Here is a 24,384-nt window from a genome sequence, read left to right as displayed (position 1 = left end):
GTAAATACTGATGTGCAGAGGCACAGTCTAAATTGCTGCAAGGCATTCGAAGCAAAGCTTGCAAAAGGAGCTTGCAGCACTCTTACGGACTGCAGCCGGGGTCTTAGGGAGGTGAACTGCTGTGCCTGGAAGGTAGCTTTCATACAGGATATCCCACTCTCCTTGCACAGGGGGCTGTGCAAGGCCTGGGAAGCACCAAGGGGTCAGAGCCACCTGAAGCTCTGCCAAGCCCAGAAAGAAGTGTCTGAGGGCAGGGCTCTGAAGACAAAGCACAGATGTGGCTCTTGCCCTTTGGTGTGGGTGGGAGCTCTCCCTCTGAACGTGCTCTGCGTTGCCCAGAAGCACTGGAGCTAGCAGTCACTAACCCTGGAGATGGGAAAGAGCCCACTGAGTCTGGAAAAGGAGAAAGTTAAGAGAGGCCTCATTTCTCTTTCTCTTGCTTGAATGAGTTGCCCAGTTAGCAAATCAAGATACAACTAGTTATCTGCCACACAGGAGGGTAAAATGCTCTGAGGCTTTTACATAAAGACAATTACATCAATGGAGTATTCTAGTATTATCAACACATGGAGGGACTTTGTATGTCAGATATTGAGATTTATCATCTCTCAGCATGAAAATTCAAGAAGCTGGAATATTTAATGCTATGTTCTGTAATTCTAGCTGCAGGCTGTAACCAAAGTCAATGGACTACTTGCTGTCTCCCTTCATTATTTCCCCAAGTCGTAGTCCCGTAGACTTTTGACACCTTCCTCCCCACAGTCTAAGATGTGTGCAGGGATGTACGACTGGGGAGGGTTATAAAATGACCCAGTACTTAGCCATTCATTTGACTTTCTGCTTAGCTGCAAAACTAAAAAGGGACCTGTTTGTGTGAAGCTGTTCCCATACTGTCAGCAGTTGGATCTCCTCTCAAGCGTAACTGCTGCACCTGCCAAGAGCAGAATCACCAGAGATCACAGCAAAGTAGCATTCAGACACTGCTGAGCTTTGAAGTGGCCCATCTTTAGATTTTATCCTGCCTTCCCAGGACCATAGGAAAAGGTTTCAGTTTTAATCCCAGCATCTGGTGTGCACTTGGTTGCAGAATAAAAGGTCACTCACAGAACCCATGCAGATTTCACTTATCACATGGAGTGCTTCTGCCCAAACTCTTCTGGGTAGAGTCCTTATCCCAAAAGCCCTGCAACTTTACCCGAACCTTTCAGGAAGGTGAGATCCCTGGATGGGCTAAAGAGGTGGTCCTGGCTTCACAGCAGCAGCAGAGTTTAGTCTTGGATATGGATCAAATCTAGGTTATAGGTCTGGTTGTGGATTAGACAGCCCAGTAACTTGCCTCCTAGACAGTGAACTGCTAGGGAGACAAGCTGCAGATTATAGAACAAGCTCTGTTATAACGTATTTGAAATGAATGAATAGACAAAAGAGCCACCAAATAGAAATAAGGAGTTTTGCCACCCACACAGCAGATACAATGAGACCTTCTTGTGCTACCAAGAGATGACCCAGCTGTTTATTAAACTTAGTCACTTTTAAAATGTAGAGGGTATGGCCTTTACATTCAGGTCTAAGGAAATCAAATGGCAGTGATCCCAGTGATTTCACAATTTGGCTTGTGTTCAAATTGTAGATTATGTTAACTGCACAACAAATTCTGAGGTTCTTCCAGTTTCTTGCTTGCACAGACTTAAGCACACATCTGTTACCTTCTTCTGGATAAATTCTGCATAGAATAAAGGGGCAGATTTTAGTTCCAGCTATTCCTGTGTGGTTTTCTCCCACATTAAATTAGTCTTTATCATTCACTCTGTAATAAGATCAGCTGTGAATCACAGAAATTAAGCACTGGGATTTGCTTACATCACACTTTTACATGATTTTGTAAACTGGTTTATAATTTTTTCATCACAGAGCTGGCTCTGAGAAAAACAAGAGCACCTTGCTGGTAAGAGTTCTGAGGTGCTGAGCGTAGGCTGGATTCAGAATGCTTTACTAGAAAAGCATTCAACAACCCTGGCTGCAGATTGAACAGGAGAGCTGCAAGCAGCAGGCAGGAGACAGGATTCTCACACTGAAACTTGAAGTTCTTTTTCTTTTTCTTTTTTTTTTTTTTTTTTTTAATCTGAAAGGGAGAATGGAAATTGCCTACTTCTACTGGATACTTTTTTGCTTCCCATTAAGAGAGAATGCAGCTAAATAATACCCGCCAATCTCTATTTGTGTGGACTCTTGCAGTAACTTACAGCCTCAGGTTCTTTCCATTTCCCTCAAAAATCAGTAAGACAGGACTTTCTAAACTGTATTAGCTATGATTTGATTACAAGTCAAAACTGTGCTCCCACTGATTTTGATGTGGCGTTGCAATATTGTCTTTGAAACCTCTCCATAAAATGCTAGCAGCCTTAGTGTAGTGCTTAATGGAGTTACAGCAGGCACATGCCTGGCCCCAGATGAACTATGGAACTGTTAATATCTGCTGAAGGCTGGGATTATAATGTATCTGACCCAATGCCCCCCCAGATGAACTATGGAACTGTTAATATCTGCTGAAGGCTGGGATTATAATGTATCTGACCCAATGCCCAACACATTCCACACTGTCAAAAGCTATACTAAGACTAATAGCTAAGTTTTGCTGAATGCATTTAAAAAGACTAAAGGCATGCCCTGTCTGTGTTTCCTCCCCCCACCATCTATCAATTTTTAGACTATACCAGCAATACCCACACTAGTGCCTGAGGAGTAAAGGGTTTAGGTGTATTTTGGAGCAAGTGGGGAGGACAGATGTTAGCCATTTATTTATTTATTTTTTTTTAACAGGATAGTTCAGCCCTCTGCTGACTCTCATTCGCTAAACTCAGGTTTGAGTGTTTGATGTGTTTAACTGAGTTGCTGATGTGTTTACCTGAGTTGCCTAAAGTAAAAGCCTGAGAACCTTGGGCACCCTCTGTAGTTGATTCGGGAGGTTATTGAGCCAACCCAAGATCTGTCCTGAACTTAGAAGAATTAAGGTCTTCTGTGCTTAAGAATATAAACAAATATAAGTGCATATTTTGCACTATACATTACAGAGCAGTGGAACCAACTGTCACATAGTGTTGTGGAGGCTAAAGGATAAATGCTTTAAGAAAAGGAAATATGAATTAGAATAGGCTTGGTGATGGCCTTCAAATATTTTGGATCTCTGTGTTCAGTGTGATAACCATGGTAGAGGTCCTCCGGCTTTAGAGGAGTCTGACTGCTAATTTATCATAGTGCTAATGTGATCAGAATTAAGCCCATTCACTTCCTGAAACCACTGGCTCACATCCTGTCTATGTTCAGCCATGCAATGGTGCACATCTTTTAGATGAAACCACAGAAACTGAGGCCTTGCAAGGCAGTATATACATACCATTTTGCCAAAGCACTGTTCATCTGAGTTAAGGTGTGAGGGTGATTTGCCGAGCGTCACGTTCTTTTTAAGCTCTGCCCTATACACTCCTTGACAGATACCACGCTACTAATGCAGGTCACATTTTACAAAGTGTGGCTGAAGTACTAAAGTAAGATATTGTGCAAATGTAATATTTTATTAATCAGGCATCATGTTCCTATGAATGTGGTAAGAAAGACATACCTAATCAGAACAAGTATGTTGTAGAACAGGTTTGCGTTTCTAGCGCCAGCCCTTGCACATACTTTGCTCGTGGTCTGAATCACTCGCTAACGCTGCAGGACTTCCACAAGAGTTAGCCCTTTGGCTGGGATGTTAGTTCAGCTTTTACAAGCTGTGTCCATGCAGTCAGGCTCCAGGTTCTTTTCTGAACTAACAAGCTCTTCTGGCTTCTATTGCTAATTCTGATGGGTTATTCTGTATTACAGAAGGAAAAAAAGAAAAATGAAAAGAAAAAGAAAACCACACACTGGCCACAAATTGCTGCCTAACTTCAACTATACATATCCTGTATGCTTCATATACTGTATGTATATAGTGTAGGAGTGTATTGCATATGTGTAAATAAATCTGATTGTATGCTTGTATATCCACTTATAGCAGATGTGTATGTCAGTAGGTATACCTCCTGCTGTGCATTTTTATGTCTGCTAGCCCTAAATAATCCCTGGGATCTTCAGCATTATACATAAGATCCCTGTGATCACTTGGAGTTACGTACACCTGTAATTGCCTTGAGATGCCTTAGGGAGAGGTAGGTGGTCGCAGAAGGTTTGCAGAAATAGAGCAAGCCCTTTCCTTCTCTTCCTGAGTCAGAAACACGCAGGGGACATAAAACATCAGGGTCGCTTCACTGCAAGTTCCTGAGGATGGTAGGGAAGCCAGACTGGGCAGTAAACCTAAGTATCAGTGTCTGGGCGCAGGAAGGGACCTTCACTATCTTTTAGATACTCTGTTCTTCTGCTACGGCTTGTATCACGGAAAATAGGGGTAAAAGTCAGAAGTGCTCCAGGGGCTGCCCTGGCCTTGGCAAGAAACCAGAAGAACATGACTTTTAAAAGTCACGACAGTTTTAAAACTTGCAGTCTGGAGGAGGGGAGTTATCGTTTCTCTCCTCTGAAGGCGTCATGAATAGGAAGGGGGAGGAAGGGACAGAAATCCCGTATTTCAACATTTCCTTTCACCTAAGGTGGTCCGTGAAATCACCTGTCACCAGAATGTATTTCCGTAACTGGAGCTAAAATTAGAGAAGAGCAGTGACGGCAGATTTGCAGCTCCAGGTTTCTGACCTTTATTTCCTGTCCAGAGCGTGCGCGTTCTCAGCTCAAGGACAGTCGCGTGTTGCTGCCTGTCAGACACACGCTTTTGGGAAGAAACCAAAAGGAAGTAAGGGACTGTAATTCTGGACTGCATTCAGCGCTTGATACGTGTGCGAGAGCAGCGACACTAAAAAGGGAAAAAACCGCACACAAAGCCCAGGCGAGAGCTGGGCCTGCCCGTCCGTGGCACCTGCCTGGGACGTGCTAGCCGGGCCGGGGAGGAGAGGTTTCCTGCGTGTTTACGCTATCGCTGAGTGGCCTGTGCTGGGGAGGGGGAAGGCGACGAGGGATGCGCTCGGCAGCTGGCGGGCAGCTCACGGTGGGCTCCAAAGCTGCTCTTCTGTTGCCCTGAATGTCACTTACAGAGACAAAACGCTCCCTAAAAACGTCAGCTGGCACAGAAAGCCCGGTGGGATGAAAATGGCACCGAGGTAGCTACTCGCAGAGATCCAGAAGCCTTCTCAAAGCCAAACCCTTAAGTTATTTCGGAGCTTTCTGAAAACTTTAACCAGTATCACTAAAGTACCCAGCTCTCAGAAAGCCGGTGGGTTGCGCTTCCTACTGTCGTTTGCTTTCGGCAACCATTTTAAACACATGCAAAATAGGAGAAAATATTCCTGGTGTGACAGGTTGCCCTCTGTGTTTAGAATGCAGAGCGAAGGAGAAAGCAAAATATTTGGGCACCTATGTCCATCCCAGTCACTGAACTCATTGCGATGTAAGCATTTGTTTTGGGCTTTGTTGAGTGGGAACCTAAATGTCCTTTCCAACATGTCCTAATAGATGCCACTCAGCCATCAGCACAGAAGATTCGGTGACAGCAATTATTGCAAACATTTACATGTTCTCATCTCATCTCAGCCTTGTGTTCTGAGCAACTGAAGCTATGCTAGTCTCGCTGCCCAAGCTGATCACGTTTCCTCACTGAAGCTCATTTTCAGATGACTTGGATATCACTAGCACAGAAGTGAGGGAGGAAAATCAGTGCTTACAATCTGATTCAAAGGCTACTGAATCCAAGGGAATGATACCTCTTCAGGTCAGCATGGTCCAAATGAGGCAAGACAAAAGAAAGCTTTGACAGCAGTTGGTTTGGGGGGAAAGGATTTGTGTCCTTTGCTAAGCTGGAAAATGACTATTTTAAAAGCAAAGGCAAAATCCCTGCTGACTTGGGGAAGGTGATTATGGCCGTGGAAAGGTTGCAGTGGTGAAAGGCAGATGGGCTCCAGCCTCTAATGAACAGAACTGAGTGTGGCTGTGCTGGATATACAGAAGTACCCTGTTGTGAGAAATGAGATAGTGAGAACTGATAATGAGAATGAAGAACTTCCTTTGATTATTGTGTCTTATTTCCTATAATGTGACCTGCATCTTTAAAGAAAGCTCATCTGTTTGGTTTTAGATCCCCCTGTCTTCATGTGGTTAGAAGATCCTAGGCACTAATATTAAAAAGAAAGGTTAACCTGAATAAGGTAGAATAAGAGCCTGTTTTTTTTCTCCATTTATATGCCATATTAATGCAATATAACACCGGTGCTAAAACTGGAGTGATTTTGGACTTACAGCAGAATCTGGCATACAGGCAAGTGCAAAATACTACGTGGTCGAAGCTGACATGGTGCTAAGAGAATTGCTGAGAAAGAACTAGAGACAACGGTTAAACCCAGAAAGCATGGTGCATCTGTTTCTGCATATTCTTCTCTAGCCAGTAGTGAAGCTTGTTCTGTTCTTGAGACAGTAACCAGTCCAGCACCGTGGCTTTTGCCAGGGTCCGTTTTGTAGTCTGTATGGACAGGCCATTTAGCAGTTGTGCTTGACCGCTGGCTCAGCATGAGATCAACAGCCACAAACCAGTGTCAAAAACCTTCTATCTTGTCATGAATTAAAGGCCATCTATGTGGCAGGCACTTGCCCTTCTCTCTCCACAGTACACTGCTGACCACTCTTCCGGAGGGTCTTCTAAAAGTAGAAGAGATCAGATCAGAATATTTGAAAATAGACCTAGGTGGCAACGGTAAGTCCCTGCAGCACTGCTGCGGACGGTGGAGGGAAGCTGTACTAGTTGTGAGCACTCCTGCCTGTGGCCTGCGGGAAGCAGAACAGCAGCTTGCTGCCAGCTTCTACTCAGGAACAGATGGACATCAGCATGGCTGTATTCAGCCTTGCAGAAGAGAGCAAAAATCACTTGCTGGAGTTGAAGGGCTGTTGTCCTCATTCCCACCCAGCACATCAGTGTGGCTGGCCAGTTACATGTGGAGATAATGTCGTTCTGGGTGAAGAAGATGAAGTAACTAAGACAGTTTTTATAGGGCAGGAACCATCTTGTGAGGTTATCAAATTTAGCTGCCTCTCACTGGCCTCAGCAGGACCTGTAGGCCCCTAAGTGTCTTTTAAAAGTGTGGCCTTTATTCCCTGCTCAGAGCAAGGCTGAAGATGTACGAATGGTGGCTGACTTGCAGCTTGTTGCCTGGTCTGGTGTTGCAGGTTTTTGATGTGACAACTGCAGCCGTCACTTCTCGGCCTTAGTCTAGTCTGCTGTAAAGTAAGAATAACAGCACTTAGGAGTCTTTTAACTTCATTGAAGAAAAACTGATAAAACGCCTTGCAAATGTCAAGGGTTGCAGTGCCTGTTATAGAAAATGAATGTCATCCTAACTTCCTCCCTTTGTTTTTGCTTTTGAGAGTTCAAGATATTTAATAGCATCTTTCCTGTTCACTAAATTAATGTCCCCAAAGTGCTTCTGGAGAATATTCACAGACCTCTACAGTGTCAGCTAAAACACAAACCCATTCCCTAGAAACAAAAGCAAAGTGACATGGTATTATGGCATGCAGTATCTTGCACATATAGGAGGAGGTTGCTACACAAAGCTGGGGTTTGTCTGAAAGACCCGCGTGGAGAGTGGCACAGGTACTGGTTAGCACCCATGGTTCCTTTCACAGAGAGAGTGGGGATAGAGGTGGAATTGTTGCATGTCTAGATACCTTAATACTTCCGAAGCTCTAGCCTAAATTCCCTTTGAAAATAGAAACTGAATTCAAAAATTATTTTAGAAATGTTACACCAAGATTGCGTATGGAAATTGGACTGATAGCTTGGCTGTGAACAAGTTACGTAGAATTGGTCTTTCAAAAGCAGGTGCTGATTTTGGATGCTTTCATTTTAGGTGTGCATGGGGTCTGATTTTCAAAGACAATGAGCATGTATCATCTGGGCCTGGATGTGTGAGCACTCACATACACGTTTCTACCTGGTTAGAAATGGAAAAATGAAAGTGTGAAAATAGAAGGTTAATCCTTCTGTACTTACAGTTTCAATATTTGTGAAATGGGGACTGTGATGACACTTATCACCTTGCTGCAAGATGGCAAAGTAAGTCACTGTAAATTTCTCTGCCATCTTTGCATTGCAGTGGGTGGCAGAACATTTACATTTACTATAGAGCAATATCTTTACTTGAAATTGTTCCTGTATGAGTACTAGATTAGGGACATGAGCAACAGCATGGGCAGTGGGTACAGCAATAATTAGAGCCAGATAATGGAATTGCACCTTTCACAACAAACAGGATGCACATATATACATAAGAGAAGAAACCCTGTTGATTAAAAACCAAGAGGAAATGAAATTAAAGAGACACTAATCCAGATAATCAAATTGAGCAGTTCTAATGTGGGATGTCAGTTAGCTTATGGTAACAACAACAACAAAGGACTATCAGCAAAACTCCACCCAGAGTCACAGTATTTAGAAACAAAAGTGTTGCAAAGGCTGTGAGCCAGCCCTGCATTTAAGCATATGAGTTAAAACCAATGGAACTATTCATGTGTTTGAATTTAAGCAACATGTTTAAATCCTTTGCTAGACCTGCACTCAGATTCATACCAGCTTTTTCCTTGAAAGCGGGGCCCAGTGGGAGAGCCTGTGGAAACCTGTATGAACCTTCAGAGGATGAAATTCCCCTCTCTGCACAGTGCAGTGCTGGAAAGCTCAACTTCCCCTTAAATGTTCAAAGGCCAAGGGATGTTTGTACTCTATGACTATGTATATTTTAATAGCTCTTCAGCAGTGGAAAAAAAAATCTGCTCAGACCTCGCAGGGTTTGGATTAGATGCTGCCAGGATTTGCCAATTGTTTTCAGCCAGACCACCAAAACCAATAATGAATGAGTAAAAAAGCCATAATTTTCAGGATTTTCATTCCAACTAAAAACTTGTCTCCTGCTTTGACACATACCTTGAAGCAAAGGGACAATTATCTAGTCACAACACACTATCTCATTTGCATAATCTCAACTAAATTGTTCTGCTGCTTCAAATACTTTTGTGATTAGAAAGATATTCCACAAATAAACTGACTACATGTTACTGACACTCTCAAGTAATGTGTTACAAGTAAGGGAAAGATGAAGTGGCATGGAAAAAAACAAAAGATTTCTTCCTTGCCATTATTACACCCAACCTGCGAAACCACAGAATTTTATCTCTATTACTAAAATGGATGTCATGTCAAAGGTCCTGTAAGACTTGGAGACACGTAGCAAAATTGAAATACTGTTTTGTAGCTGGAAAGCTGAGATAGATGCTGGAACAGTATCTGACTGCCACATAGAGTCCATTTTTGTGTTAGTTATGGCCTGCTGGCAAATTCAAATCACCAAGATCTAAACCCAGCACTGCTGGAGGCTCTCTTTGCATCCTCAAGCAAATAGTTTTATGTGTGGGGGGGTGTCTAATTTTCAGAGACACGGAGAGTCAGTCAGCCATGATTTTCCATAGCAATTTTTGGCTTTAGGTAATCCATTCTGGACCTCTGAAGAGCTTGGTTTCCAGAGGCAGTAGGCACTCAAGATTCAGAGCTAATTTTGAAAATCTTCTGGTGAATCCATTCTCATTCACAAGGGGAAAAAATCAACCAGCAATACAACGTTCTGTGCACTGCTAAATAATGATTTTTAGACTTTTGTTTTGCAGGACAAAAATCCTGTTCCCATGCTAAGGGATCTCTAAGCCTGAAGCATTCCGGTATCCAGCTTGAAATGTAGTTCCTCTGATCAGTGCCTCAGGGCCTTGCAGCCTTTTCTTGCATCATTCTAAAAGACCCATTCACAGTTTTTTTTTGCTTATCTTCATATTTTGGCTAATCAGCCTTTGCTCTACTCTTTTCAAGTTCACTTTGCACCAGATGGGCAAACACCAAGCACAAGCAAAGAAATCAGCAGCTGCTCACAGGGGTTTCCTAGGAGAACATTGAAAGAACCACAGCAGGCTGCCCAGTGACCTTGGCTGGCTGACTCATAGAAGAATCATGGCAAGACGCATTTCTCGAGCACTCTGAGTAGCTAAGACACAGCCTAGACTAAAATCACAGAGGCAATGTGCTGGCAGAATTTTCTCTCCATGTGATGTGCCTTCAGAGCAGCTAAAGGTCATGTGAATGACAGCTGTCAAATGTTTGTAGACCTAGAAATCTAACAAAAACGCACTCAGAGCACACATTTCTAAACTGTGATCTTCCTTTTCAAATTCACAAGGATTTAAAACACTTTATGCAGATGAGTATCAGTAGCTTTTGAGCAGGAAATGGTTTAAGTCAGAAAGATACATTGACCCAAAAAGTCAAGGTCTTTATAGGAAGTTAATTCCTTTCTCAGAGATGGCATCTGATGAACTTTGGGAAGCTGGATGAAGAAATGGAGAATTCTTATAAATGCTGATTTTTCTATCTATCAGTGGAATATTTTACTTTAGGGAGAAAAAAAAAGAAATATCACAAGGGGATTGGGTCATGTTCTTTTTCTCAATATTACACTATTTTTATCAAATCAAAGTGAGGCTTAAAAAAGCACCCAGGTAGCTGGTTTCAGGTGGGTGCCAGCTATACAACTCGGTCCACGGGGGTGGCCTCTTATATGCAATGGAGCTAATGCTGAGAAGGAAGGGGAGTAGATAGGGTAGGTGGTAGACGCTCATGGAGCAGTGACACCTGTGATCACCCTGTAGAACTGGCAGGAAATGGCCTCAGATGTTCTGTAACATCACAGCGGGAGCTATCGGAGCCTGCGTGATGCGGGTCCCTTGGGTCCAGCCTGCTGCACTTGGCTCACACGTTCCAGATCCAAACAGTAATGGTACCTGGGAAACCAGCTGCACAGGTGCTGCCTGTGAAAACAGCGCTGTTTGCGTAGTAAGGCAGCAACTCTTGAAAGTGTTCGGAGGCCCCTGGGTGCTCTCCGTGCACACAGTGATTGGGCAGTGAGTAGATATGCTCAAAACAGACTGAGGCACAGAGCTAGAGTCACTATTTATAAAAGACTTTGTATTCCCCACATGTGTGTGTTGTGAACAAGGAGAAACACCTAGGTTTCTCTTTTTCTCCCAGAAGCTAAGATGCTGATTCTTACTTACGCAGAGGCTCTTTGCATTACCTAAATGGTGCAGAAAAAAGCTTTTTCTTTAAAGATAATGTAGAGGAAGCTTTGGTAGAAGTGAAAGTCAGGTTGTTTCTTGATAAAGTTGTTTCCTCAGCTGTATTGCTCCAACAAAGTAAATGGTGCCAGGCTGATTTATGCTACTAGAAGGCTATGCCCTTTAGAACATGTATGCATTTATGATATAGCTGCTCTATGGGGGGGATAAAGAGACTGTAAAGGCAATATAAATATGTCTTTTAAGGTAAAACTGTAATTTACATTTGCACTCCAAGGCTCATTTCTGTTGCTCATGCACTAGTATAAATAAGAACCCGATCCAGTTCTTGTTTAATTTGAGAATTCTTTGAACTACAGCTGGGAGAACCGACTACAGCTTATCCCTGGGCAATATATTGTTATCTGACACTTGTTAAGAGTTGGCAGCTACTCTCAGAAATAAATATTGATTATGAAGAATAAATTCAATATAATAATAGTACAAGGGGCAGGACACCACTGACACCATTACAGTGTGCAATTCTGAAGTGCTCTTGTCTCAGGTGGCTAGTAATAATGTTAACTAAACCTTGATGCCTTCTCTGGCATCAAGCAAATTGATGCATTCCTTCTTTTTAAATTTCTCTGCCTGTAAAGTGGGAATGATACCAATTTCAAAGTAGCTGTTCTTAACAGTTTTGTTCTTATACAACAGTGAATTTCACCCATCATTCTAATTCACTGTAACTATGGGTAATGATCAGCAATAAAAGATTTTGGGGAGAATGCTGAAATCACTGCCTGTCAGCTGGAGATGGTATTGACGGCTTTCCTATGTGGCCTCTCCCTATATCCCTCCCTAGAGATACTTGCTCTTTCTGACTCATATTTAGATGGGCAGCTCTTTGGAGCAGGGATCATGTTTTCCTTTTCTGTTTGTACAGCCTCTAACACAATAGGATTGCAGTCCATAAAAATCAGGTCCCTATTCTCTAGTGTCATACAAGGATAAAACAATACTAGTGTTTTATGTCAGCACAAACCCAGGGCTTAAAATCTGCATGAAACAGATTCAACAACCCTCAATAAAATAAAGAGTAGCTCAGAAATATAACAGCACCAATGTATATATTTCAGGTATTTCCGATGTCACTTAACATATCCCTTCCTAAGCTGTAGAAATGTAGAGAGCATCTTGATCGCAGATATTCAAGAGAACCATGTGTTCAAGTGCTTTGCTGAATCAGGCCATTAATGAAATTTCTGTAGTTTAAGAACTTGCTGTATTTCATTAGATTCATTAAAGAAAATATTCACTTTTAGAAATCAGGAGATGAAAAATCTTTCTAAAACACACCAACCTCTACTCTCGCAATTATTTAACAGTCACTATCCACGAATGATTAATTTTGAATTATCATGAACTGCAGTGCCTAGCTAATAAGACGTGAAAGGAAGAAATGGCACTTGCCTTGCTTTTGATAATAGCAGCGAGGGAAGAGGTGTGAGTGGAATACGGCTAAAACCTTTTTCAATGTCAAACTATTAAAGGCCAATGTGTTTATCACAGTTACATATCTTTGAGTATGCCCCTGCATTTCTAGCACAGAAGACATATTTCAACATTTACTCTGGTCTGCTGTTTGCTCAGCAACGTATATAACCTTTTGCTAGCATTTTCATGCTAATCTCCTAATGACAGGGACTGGCCTGCAAGGTGTTCATACTGGTGCTGATAGGAAGCTTCAGTCCTAGGGACTTGAATTTGGAGTCTGGGGAAAACAAACACATCTCCTGTCACTCGTTCCAGCTTCCTGTTTATATTTGCTTTCTTTCTGTTTAAATCTTACACTGCTGCCTGATGGGTGAAAGTCAGGTCCTGAAAAACCTGTCAGGAAATTGTCATATACAGACACGCAACTCTGCTCTGCTTACTGATCTTTATTCTTTTGGGAATCCTTCTAAAAGAGGGAAGGCTAAAGCTTCACAGGGAACAGAGGAGAGGTGTCTGCCCCGCTAGCTATGTGAGATCAGCATATCCTGGCTGCATATCGTGAGTTCTGGATATTTGGGAGATTCCTTTAAAATTGCCTTTTCCAGCTGAGGCTTGTCAAAAGCTGAAGAGAAATACTGGAAGAATGGATTTGATAGGGCAGCACCTGTCTTATGAACATAGACAAGAGGTTCAAGATACCTAAACCACTGTTCAGGTGGGTTCTCAGCTGTTTTGTTGTGATGACTTGAGCAATTCTCTCAACCCATCAAAGTATCTCCTGCTGCTGGTTTTCCCCCTCTGCTCTGCACTGCTCTCTAGATTCAGTCTTTGTGCATGAATGGGTAGTGTAGGATATGGGGGGGGGGATAGGATAAAGCCAAGCCAAGCCAAGGCCTATTCTTTTCAGGTTTGTTTATATAGCGGGTGAGTAAGACACAGATGCCGTGGTGCACACCATTGTAATGCACAAAGCCTGCAATGAGTCTTGCTGATGGAATCCAAAATGCTGTCAGCTGCTGAACTACAGCTCTTTTGATGACTCTGCTTGTTGAGGATAATTAGACTGGTGCAGTACACACATGGATGTCTCTATTCTTTTCGCAATTGCAGAGTACATGCTGCGAATCCACTATGCGTGCCAGTTAAAACCTAGGGCAACATTTTCAAGTGTGTATAAGACTTAGGAGTCTAAGATTCACTTTCAAAGATGACTTAAAACCCAAGTCTCATCAGGAGCCAGTAGGCCTAGGACTTGGCATTTAAAGGTAGCAAAGAATTTTTGAAACTTTTGCTCATGGTCTTTCAAAGGGTAGCGTTCCCCCCAGCTTCTAGGTATTCAGTAAGTCCCAAGCGCTGTCAGCACCCTTCGAGCATGGGCTATTGCAAAGTGGCAGAAGTAATCTAAGCGTAACCTCCCAGATGGCTTTATAAGGAAGCACTGCAGAATTCTGCAGAAACAGACCAACCCACTGCTGCTGTCACCAAGCCTCCAAGCGGGAAGAATGATCAGCATTTTCTGCAAACAAGGCTCCTTTCAAATGGTCCATGCTTGGTATCCAAAAGCATGAGTTAGTTAGTCTTTGTCGTAAGAATCTCATTGGTGAATTTATACTGGCTCCAGATAGTAAAATCAGGGATATTCCCATATACAAAATGCAGTATACAGGTCCAGGTCAGTGCAGTGAAAGAGAAAAAGGGGCAGAAGAGGAAAAGGTAACATTGGTATCTCTGTGTCACTGATAACTGACATTCTGCCTGAAGGGGAATTGCGTGCTAAGGATGACATTACTAACTCTATGAGTTTCTCACTGCTGATGGAGGGAAGGCACAAGTGAATTTTCAGGCTCTAATGATGCCACGCAGGATCTGGGTTACACTTTTTGAAGCTGCTTTACTCCCTAGTGTAGACAGTGGGATCAAATTCAGGTCCTTTGCTCCAAGACAAATCAAGAGAGACAGAAGTACAAGCAAATGTTCCGTTACAGCTATGTCTTTTGTATACCAAAATGAACGAAGACACCGGAAAAGTTGCTAACTCTTCTTACAGTATTTGCAAAAGTTAGATAGCCCTAAAAGTACAGCTCAGAAACCCAGAGACTGCTGTATTCTGGCTGACTTGCCACTGAACAAGAACTCATTGCATATGGTGATGCTATTCACATATTTGAATGCGACATTCCAGTAAAGTACCATGCATGAACGCACTATGACGTTTTTTTTTCCTGAAAACGTGGAAGCTTGCTTTCTGAGCAACGAGCACTTATGCAGCGAGCATTGCAGAGACTCACTGACCTTGGCTCCACTGTAAGCAGTGTCCGCAGAAGGATGTTTTGTTCTTAAAAGTTTTCTTGATATTTATGGCAGAAGCATTTTCTTTGTCAGTGTCAGACCTGAATATCTGTTTCACTTTTCCCAGCTGCCAGAAGAGATATGATTGATGTCAGTTATGTGTATGGTACCCAAATCACTGAGGTAATACAGAGCGTTACTGCTGCTGCTATCGTTTCAGACTGTGATCTTATCAGAGAACTGACTTCTTCAGCCTCTAATAAGAGAAAGGCTCTCTCATTCTGAAAACTTTATACAATGTCATGGAAATAGATGTTATTCTTATATCAGATATCTAAGTCTTGTGATTAAGCTAATGGATTGAAACTCTACAGACCTAGGTGCAAGTACCAGCCTAAATACAGATTAGATGTATGTGTATATACATATATATATATATATATACAAGCTTCTCTGTGCCTTAGTTTCCAGGCTATACAGTGTGAATAAAGAGCCCTCTATGTTTTGTTGGTTTGGCTCTTTAAAATAAGGAACTGTCTTTGATAGCAATCTCCCCCATCCCAAATGCAATGGAACTGCTGGCACTTAGCAGTCTGAATACAGAAGTAATAATCTCTTAGTCTCACGGCAGAAATCTGCAGTAAAGCTAATGAAGTAAAATCCATACGCAGAGCAACCATGGGACTCAGTCCCAAATGTACGTTTTCTCCAGCCTTTCTCCAGTGTACCTTCCTGGCAGCTGCTAACTCAATTGCAGTATCCGTGTTGCACTGCGCAGTACAGACCTGTTGGATCCCTTCCAGCACAGATGTACAAAATTGTTCAGAGGCCTCTGCGCTGAACCTAGGAATTGCAGTACATGAACTAGACCAGTTAATTGCTCAAACTGTTGCTCAAGTTGCAACACAGAATCTCATCCGTTAAACCCTGGCGTAGGCAAATAATTGTGTGTCTCAGAACTTCTCACAGAAGCATTAAACAAGCACTTAAAAAGGGATGGTCACAGCAGGAAAAGCAGATCTGCCCGAGTCATCAACAGGTCACAAATGATTCCTACAAAAGTCCTATTTAGAAATGTCCACTTGTCTAATGGCTGATACGCAGTACTGGAAATGGAAGCTTTTCGACTGGACAGTTTCTCTACTGGATAGTCCAGTGGCTCTATCCAGGACTGAAATCTACTGTCCTGAATGATAAACACAGAGCGAGCATCAGGGCAAGATTTTATCCTAAGCCCTTGCAGCTACATCGCCAGAGTTTTCTATTCAGTAGCTTAAGATTTCCTCCAGTAGTATTGCAGACTTGGAAATTCACTTTCAACATACCCGTCAAAACTGCTTTTGTAAACTATTGCATCCATTTACTTCTTCACTGGGGCTGGAATTTCCCTCCATATCCCAGGCCAACACAAGTCACTGTGCATTATGAAAAGCTTTTTCAAGCTTGGGCTTTTAAGGGGAACTTAAATGATCACTACATGCTGGGCTAGGCCTTTATAGGGGGATGAATTCAGTCAACAGTATTTACTGAAAAGTAACACCCCTGAAGGCAAGGCTGTGAAGGAACAGAAATTACTTCAAAATCTGAGGATTATCTGTAGCACTTTTTTCCCCTTGCGATATTCTCCCAAATCTAGCTCAAACCCTGGAGAGATGAGATTTCACAGCCTTTCTGTACTGAAATACTGCTATGTTGCTAAGTCTGTTACTAGGCAAAATATGTTTTAGCAGTCTAGAAAACATTTTCAAAACAGAAGAGGAAATTTTACTGTTTGTAAACTGAATCTGAGCTTCTTTTCTTTGCGAATAATGAAACTGTCATAAATTCTCATTTTTATGGAGAAACAAAATCAAAATCAAACCATCTTGGTTCTACTTAGGTCCAGGGAAAATGTAATACAGCTTTGTAAATCGACTCCTCTTCAAGCCCACGAATGCTGAGTTAGATCCAGGTGATCTTTTGTGGGAGAGAGGAAGGAAATGTGTAGCATAGGGGAAGTGGTGAAGTTGATTCACTGTAAACTGCACGATGTTCCTGGCTACCCCCTTTTCACGAGGGTGAAGTGTGTGCAACTGCATTTAGCACCAGCAGACCCACCACGGAGCACCGCATACACTGAACCTCTGCAACAGACCTGTCTGTAGAAGGCAGCCCCCCTTTTTCAGGCTGAGGTTATGGGAAGGAACATGAGCACAGCTTTGGAAAGCTTTGCCACCTGTGTGAAGAACAGTGCTTATCTCTTATGCTTGTCACACAGAGGATGGCAACCAAAAAAGCATGATGCCTATAATTTGTGTGCTCTGTTTATCGGTTTATCATTTTTGCCAACTTGAGTAATGACAAGGGCCAGAGACTTTTAACTTCTAGGTACAGATCTCTCCTGAAACAGTACTGTGGTGCTGGGGGCTGAACTCAGAATTGTACACAGAAACACAAGTAACATTTAAAACTTTTTATGTGTACATATTCAGGCACATATGTACACATCCAGCATTAAAATGAAGAATGCAAAGTTTCTACTCATACTAAAATTTTAACTTGCTGTTTTTGAGAATGTTTTGGAGGAGTTTCAATTCTGACATGAAACTTCAAAACTGACAATCACTGAACTCTCAGATTCTAGTGCCATTCTGGTTTCTGCACCATGCAGGCTAGAGGATTTTAGTCACTTATCCCTGTATTAGTTCCAATAATTTATGTTTGGTCAAAGGCTATTTTTCATCCTGAAAAGACTAACAATCCACCACTAAATTTTCTGATGTTCAGCATTACAGAGATGCATATTATGCATAGATTTTTAAATTATTTGTACATGAATAATAGTTTAAACGATCCCCTGTGGTTTCAACAGCCTGCAAATTACATTGTGCTTCCCCTTGTATTCACTCTCAGGAAGACTATCAGGAACACTTGTTAACAGGATTATCACACAAGGATGAGAGGTGCCGGCAGTCTGATAGATCTGTGGATGCAAGCACTGGGAGAAGATCCATTACAAGAAGGTGAGATACAATATTTCAGGACAACTGGAATGGACAATGGTGTGAGTTTTTGTTCTAGAGGAAGCTTGTTCTTGTGCTTAAGGTCTTGAGACACTGGCGATCCACTTAGACTTCTGTGTGACGCTGGGCAAAAGGCTTGTCTCAGTGCCCAAATTGCAGAATGGGAATCATAACATTACCTTTGCCTTCCTTCCTGATTTAAGTCAGAAGCAACTTGGGATAGGGACAGTCTCCTCCTTTGTGGCTAGACAGTACGTAATATAATGGGATAATTACAAAATAGTAAGTAATGATTCTGTGCTGACAAAAAAAAAAAGAAGCTCTTCACAGTAGTAATTTTAAATGCTCACATACTGCAGCAGTTTGAGCAACATCTGTTCAAAGGTAAATGCATCCAAAGGTAGCTTGTGTCATTGCTGCATCACTATGTACCTTACAGTAGCCCCACTGAATTGCAACTATTGCTGTGGAGGAGGAAAACAGAGATAAGAGAGAAGTCTGGCCCGGAACACATCACACAACTGCTCTTTTATCTGTGCGGAAAAGGACTTCAGTGGGCAGTGGGGAGAACTTCCTGGGTCCAGTCCTGTTGCTCATGACATTTACCTCAGTGGAGCACCATTAATTTCAATACTTGCTCTCAAATTATTTTAGCACAGGAGGGACGGATCATGTCCTTCTCTGATAGACTCCTTTTTCTGCATCCCCCAATAAATGGGCAAATAAAAGCTTATTTAATAATGTCCTGATTTGAACAAGAGATCTATGGAAGTTTAGCACTAAGACACTTGAAGCTTAAAAGTCTATGACGTTGTCTCTTGGCGGAAAATTGGATGAGCCACACTGAAACCTTTAACTGAACCAGTCTATACTTACTATCTAATAATACTCGGAAATCATATTTAGCTTTCCACCTCTGACTATTTTAGCATGCATAGGGTGGAAATGGCTAGATATCAGCCAGGACTGTATCTTGACAAACCGTTGTCAAATAGTTAAAGGGCTGTCCAAAATATTTCACAGTCAACTTAGACTACATTGAGGATAAGCTTTGTTTGATAAAGAAGAAACAGCAGAGAGAGTGAAATAACTTGGCAAAAGTAACACAGAACTGGGAAAATAAAACTAACACAAGACTCTTAAGCCCTTGTCAGCATTGCAAACCCAGGGTCATGCTGGCCACTTGAGCTTTTATTGCTGCTACAAACTGTAAGCATGGAAAAGAATTACCAAATAATCAGTGTGTTCTTTCTTGAGTGATAAAACGTGACCTGTCCATTGCTAGGAGTGTGAGGTACACACATTTTCTGGAGCCGAATCAGAAGCTGGAAGTTAGGCCATGTGGATACTCCCCGGTACCTCAGTACAGCCTCAACACCAGAAGCACAGGTGCCATCTGAAAACAGCTCTCTTGGTACCTTCAGGTTGCTCCTGTGTGTGTTAGCCCAGCTTCAGCAGCACTACGTTCCCCTGGCTCTAACACGAAGCCAGAAGGCCCACTAATGCCAGCAGTGATGGCATTTTGTGACTTGCCTGATAGACTAGTCTGACAACTCAGAGCTTTGTTCTGCATAAGCCATCAAAACAGATGGTCACCACTTCCAAGTATCAGCCTGACTTGTATTTGTACGCAGGATCTGCAGTCATCCACAGTCCCCTGCTTAGCTGAATTCTCTGTCTCCAGTTGGTAACTGTGGCTTTTGGCAGAAAAGGGCGGTGGGAGGACTGTAGGTAAACTCAAAAGGCTTTTAGGCCTAAGAATGAGGATATTGTACTCTCAACCATGTCCTTGCGAGGCATGGCATGTTTTACCTTGGTAACTTCAGTAATCTCAGCCTCCTCTAATTCCTACTTGCCGAGTAGTATGTTGTGAGTTAAAAGGCAGCTTTGGGGAAGCAATGACCTGTGGGAAATTATCCTTTTGCTGTGTCTCTCGTGCTTCTGAGCCTGTGTATCATTCCATTGCACACTGATGCCAGCATGGCAGCACTTTGTTGTTTGGTTTTATCTCTGTTTTGCTTTTTATTTGTATTTTAATGATGATTTATTTGCAGTATTTCACACAGGCCGAAATAGTGCACCCAGAGATACCCCACAAAGGAAAAGTGGTCCCCCTCCCTGTAGAAAGCTGAATTATCAAACAGGTTTACATCACAGTATCTTAAGTTTAGTCTATGACAGGTTTTGCCCTGCTGTCCGGTTATATTTGCAATAAGTACTCTTTGCAGTTGGGAATATTTTGCTCTTTTTTTTCTGGCTTGCTTTCTGTGTTTAACCTTCCCAAGCTTTTACACTGAAGCTCTGATTTCATTTTTGTCAAGTGCTAGCATTTGCCTTGACAAGAATATGCCCCATATCTACCCAGCCCCTCATCTAATACGAGGAGACCAGGGCTGACTGTCAGCCTTGATGGCACTGTTGTAAAGGTAGTAACTAGTTTCATTCATAATATCACAGCATTTTTCCTCCTATCTGCTTTTCCACACAAAATTGGAGCATGAAGTCACAGATCTCTTACTATCTTTGTTTGGAGGCATCATCTTGATTTCTATAGGTGACTACAGATCACTGACAGACATAAAGAGTATAGGTAGGATAATGGAAAATGCACATTGGATTTTGTGTATGTGCTAACAAAGCCATGGCAGTGTCATGAATCCATAGATAGCATTTGTCCTTAAACTGCATGTGTATGTCTTTGTGGTTTTTCAGCTGTATCTCAGTGCAATTTTCTTCGTAAGTACAGAATTCTGACTGGTATCAGCAACAAAAGGAAAAACTTAAGCAGATCAAGGAATCATCCAAATCCCTGCTGGTTTCATTTACATCCTAAAGCACACAGTCCCACTTCAGGAGTCACTATGTTTAAAACAGAACTGGGGGAGTCATTATTAAGTTATCATTAGGTGCCTGCCTAATTAATTTTAAGCATAGCACATGCTGGGAGATTACACCAGGGCATTGCTAAATTGGGCAAGAGAAGCCTACCACATTGGACTACTGATTTCTTTTTTTAAAGTGCTCTGTTCCTGTTTTCTTGACTTGCATGTGGATTAAAGAAAACGTCCTGGGTGACTGAATAGTGAAGGCAGTCGCGGCAAGGACTGCTCATTTTCACAAGACGGCGTAGAAATAACGGGCTCTGATTTCACCTCAGGGTGTAAAAAAATTCCCTCCGCGGCTGCATCAGAGCGAGGAGCCCGGACTCGGCAGCGCTGCCTCCGCGCCGTGCAGGGGGCTGCTCCAGCAGCGCGGGGCCCGCCCGGCACCGCACCTGCCGCCCCGCCAGCGCTCCCTGGGCCCGCGCAGCGTCCCGCGCTGCCCGGCCCGCCCCGGCCGCGTATGCCCCGCATGTCCCCGCTCCGCGGCCCTTTCCGGCCGCGCATCCCCGCGCTCCCCGGGCCGCTCCGGCCGCGCATCCCCACGCTCCCCGGGCCGCGCATCCCCGCGCTCCCCGGGCCGCCCCTTGCGCGCATCCCTCGCTCCCCGGGGCCGGCGCTCGCCGCGGGATGGAGCGGCACAGCACAAGGCGCACGTCCCTCCTGCCGCTGGAAAAGGGAAGGGGGGAGAGCCAGGGGGAAGGGGCCGTCGGCGAGGAGCGGCCCGCGTCGCCACTTACGCCCTGGCTTTCGGGAAGCCCATTGACAGCAGGATCTCCAGCGACGAGCCATGTTTGATGGTGCCAGCGCGGTGCTGCCGGTTCCGCCGGGGGATGACTTTGCTGTAGAGCTCCTCTTTGGCAGCCATGGCGAGCGGTGCGGGCTGGCCGCGCTGGGCCATCACGCAGCCATGGCCGCGCGCACACGGCCATGCACACCCGCAGCGCCGAGCGCCCCGCCGGCGGCCGCGCACGGCTGCGCCCTCCTCCGCGCCGCGCCGCTCACGGAGCGCCGCCCGCCCCGGCCCCGGCCCCAGCCCCGGCCCCGGCCCCGGCCCCGGCGGCCGCACGTGCGCGCCCGGCGCGGCTCATGCAGCCGCCAGCGATTTCTCAATGGAGCGGCGGGGAAGGAGCCGCCCGCGCCGCGGCTCCGCGCACCGCCCGCCCCCGCTCTTAAAGCCGCAGCCAGGCGCGGCGCTGCCCCCCGCGGCGCCGCTGCCGCCCGGCCCCGGCCAAGCCCGGCCGCAGCCCGCAGCGCCCGCGCCCTCCGCTGCCCCCCACCCCGTGCGCGGGGCGCCGCAGCGGGGGGGACCCCCCGACCCGGCGTGGGCTCCGCTCCGAGCAAGGCCACTGCTGGGGCGATAGGAGAAATTAGGCTTACTGAAAATGACAGCAGCAATCTCCCCCGCCCCCTCCCCCCCCCAAAAAACCCAAATAATTGCTTTGATTTTGGGAGGAAAAGCTCTGCACGCTACGGACCTAACTGTGCCACGGCGCCAGACAAAGCGCTGGGAAGAGGTGGAGAGCCCTATACAGAACAGCTGGGCTTCAGGAGCCTCAGCTCGGTGAAGCTTTCAGGCATGGTTAAAACAGATCTGCTTAGTTGTGGAAGAGATGTTCTCCAAAACTTGTGCCTTGATGTTTCACCTTCTGTTTCTCCATCCTTCTCAACCCTCTCCGGGCCGCCACATGGAACATATGGGCTGAAGGCGTTCCTGTTTCTGGGTAGGGGCTGCCCTTCCCTGTTTAAGGCCTGCTGGGACACAGAGCGCTGCTCCTCTTCCCTGCTCCCCTCTTCCTCCTACATCCTTCCTTCCTTCCCCCCCCCCCCCCGAAAAAGCTGCACGTTCTGGTAGAGTGGGAGGAACAAGTATTGCTCCTTTCTTCGCAGTTGTGTTTCAGTTCGTATTTCAGTTTGGTATGCTTGGGGTGTGAACCAAGGGGCTCATGCCCGTGCTCTGCAGGCGAGACATCTCCTTCCTCTCCTGTCTCTCCTTTTTCTTCTGTTTTCTAGCTTCCCCTTCTTCCCTCCTCCACTACACACACTCCCAACAGCCTCCCCATTTTACCCTTCTCTTTTAAAGACAAGCAGATACCATTACTGATCTCTCAGCAGACCCAGCTCACAGTGTGGTAGAGAGCAGAAGGAAACCATAACTCTGGCAATTAAGAGGTATTTATTTTAAAAAATAATAGGTTATGTTTTTGTTGGGGAAGGGAAGCACAGGACTTTTTTAGTAGTTGGCAATGAGAATAATACATATTATGAGAATAATACAATTTATAATATTAGCTTTAGGACAACAAACAGCTAATTTGTTGTATCAATGAAGCAAGAGACAAAAAAAATCCCCCCCCCCCCCCGACTGTCCGCTTATTCTCCTTCTCTGCCAGTGTGGGCTGGTGCCTGACTGTTTATTTTCTGCCCCTTTATCCAAAGGCACGATGAGAAACGTCCACATGCTGCAGTCAGCACAGGCGTGTTACACTGGAGCCTGTGTTCCCGCAGTGACAACAGGCCAGTAAGTCATCCTCGCACTGGCTGAACCAACAAGCACCATGAAAATTAAAGCTCAAGGAGGACATTACACAAAGCGCTACTTGTTCATTTTTGAAGTCATTTTTAACTCCTTTGATGTTTCTGAGGCACAGATTCTTTAGCTTACCCCTGCTATTAATCGACAAGAACTTCATTAAAGTCAGTGAGTGAAACCAAGGAGACTTTAGTCATGGTTTTCAGCCGTGTTAGGCATTTTGCAACTGTGAGATCAGGGTCAGCCAGCCAATCTATTGCATTTTAATGAAGGAATGTGGTTTAGGATTATCAAAAACAATACCTGCATTAAAATGAATATTGTCAGAACCACCAGAAGTGGTAGTCATGGACCCACAGCCCACTGCTAGGTGCAGTACAAAATACAAAAAAGTTCTGCTTTCCACATCTGCAAAAGGGGCAGATTAACAGCCCAGATTAACATTAACCCACGCTCCTACCTCCCAAATGAAAACAGCAGGCAATTTCCAGGAGAATATGATCAATGTACAGCAGTCAGCAGCCAACAGAAATCTGCAAAGACTGTTGTGTCGTAGCTTGACCTGATAGGCTTCACTTATGCACGTTTTCTTGGCTCCAGCTGTATTACGCAATCAGGAAATAACAATAAAAATGTAATTTGTTATGGAAGTAGTTTCCAGAGACTTTGCTCAGATTAGAATCCCTTTCCTAGCTGCTACAGTTTCATATAATCAGTTTAAAAAATCTGCATTATAGAAGTTACCTGTTTTGTTGGTTGGACTTGAAGATGAATTGCTACAACTAACTCTACTAGAAACATCAGAGTTGTTAGAATAAACAAGAAGGAACAAAAATAGAATGTTTATACATCTAGGCTAACTGAGTATACAATTCGTAGTCCATCAGTTAAACTTGCTGCATACCTGGCTTGAAAGCTTTGTTCAGTTCTGCTGGGAGAACCACCTCGTGTCTTGTAGCTTCAGCCAGTGCCTCTGCATCTTATCTGGCTGCATTTCTCTTTGTGAAAATCATTTCATTGG

At 44.1% G+C, this 24,384-nt stretch overlaps 1 protein-coding gene across 1 annotated transcript in view; it reads right to left on the bottom strand.

Annotated features, from left to right (window-relative positions):
• Positions 1-21,793, bottom strand: part of UBASH3B (ubiquitin associated and SH3 domain containing B) — a 78,830-nt gene extending 57,037 nt beyond the window's left edge. The window contains exon 1 of the mRNA XM_062594539.1: positions 21,571-21,793. Coding sequence (XP_062450523.1) covers positions 21,571-21,731 — 161 coding nt within the window. The 5' untranslated portion in view covers positions 21,732-21,793. The remainder of the gene's footprint in view (positions 1-21,570) is intronic.
• Positions 21,794-24,384: the final 2,591 nt, after the last annotated feature.

The sequence above is a fragment of the Rhea pennata genome, chromosome 24 (genome assembly GCF_028389875.1).
Source record: "Rhea pennata isolate bPtePen1 chromosome 24, bPtePen1.pri, whole genome shotgun sequence".
In the NCBI taxonomy this organism is placed as follows: domain Eukaryota; kingdom Metazoa; phylum Chordata; class Aves; order Rheiformes; family Rheidae; genus Rhea; species Rhea pennata.
This window is presented reverse-complemented; position numbering and strand designations above follow the sequence as displayed.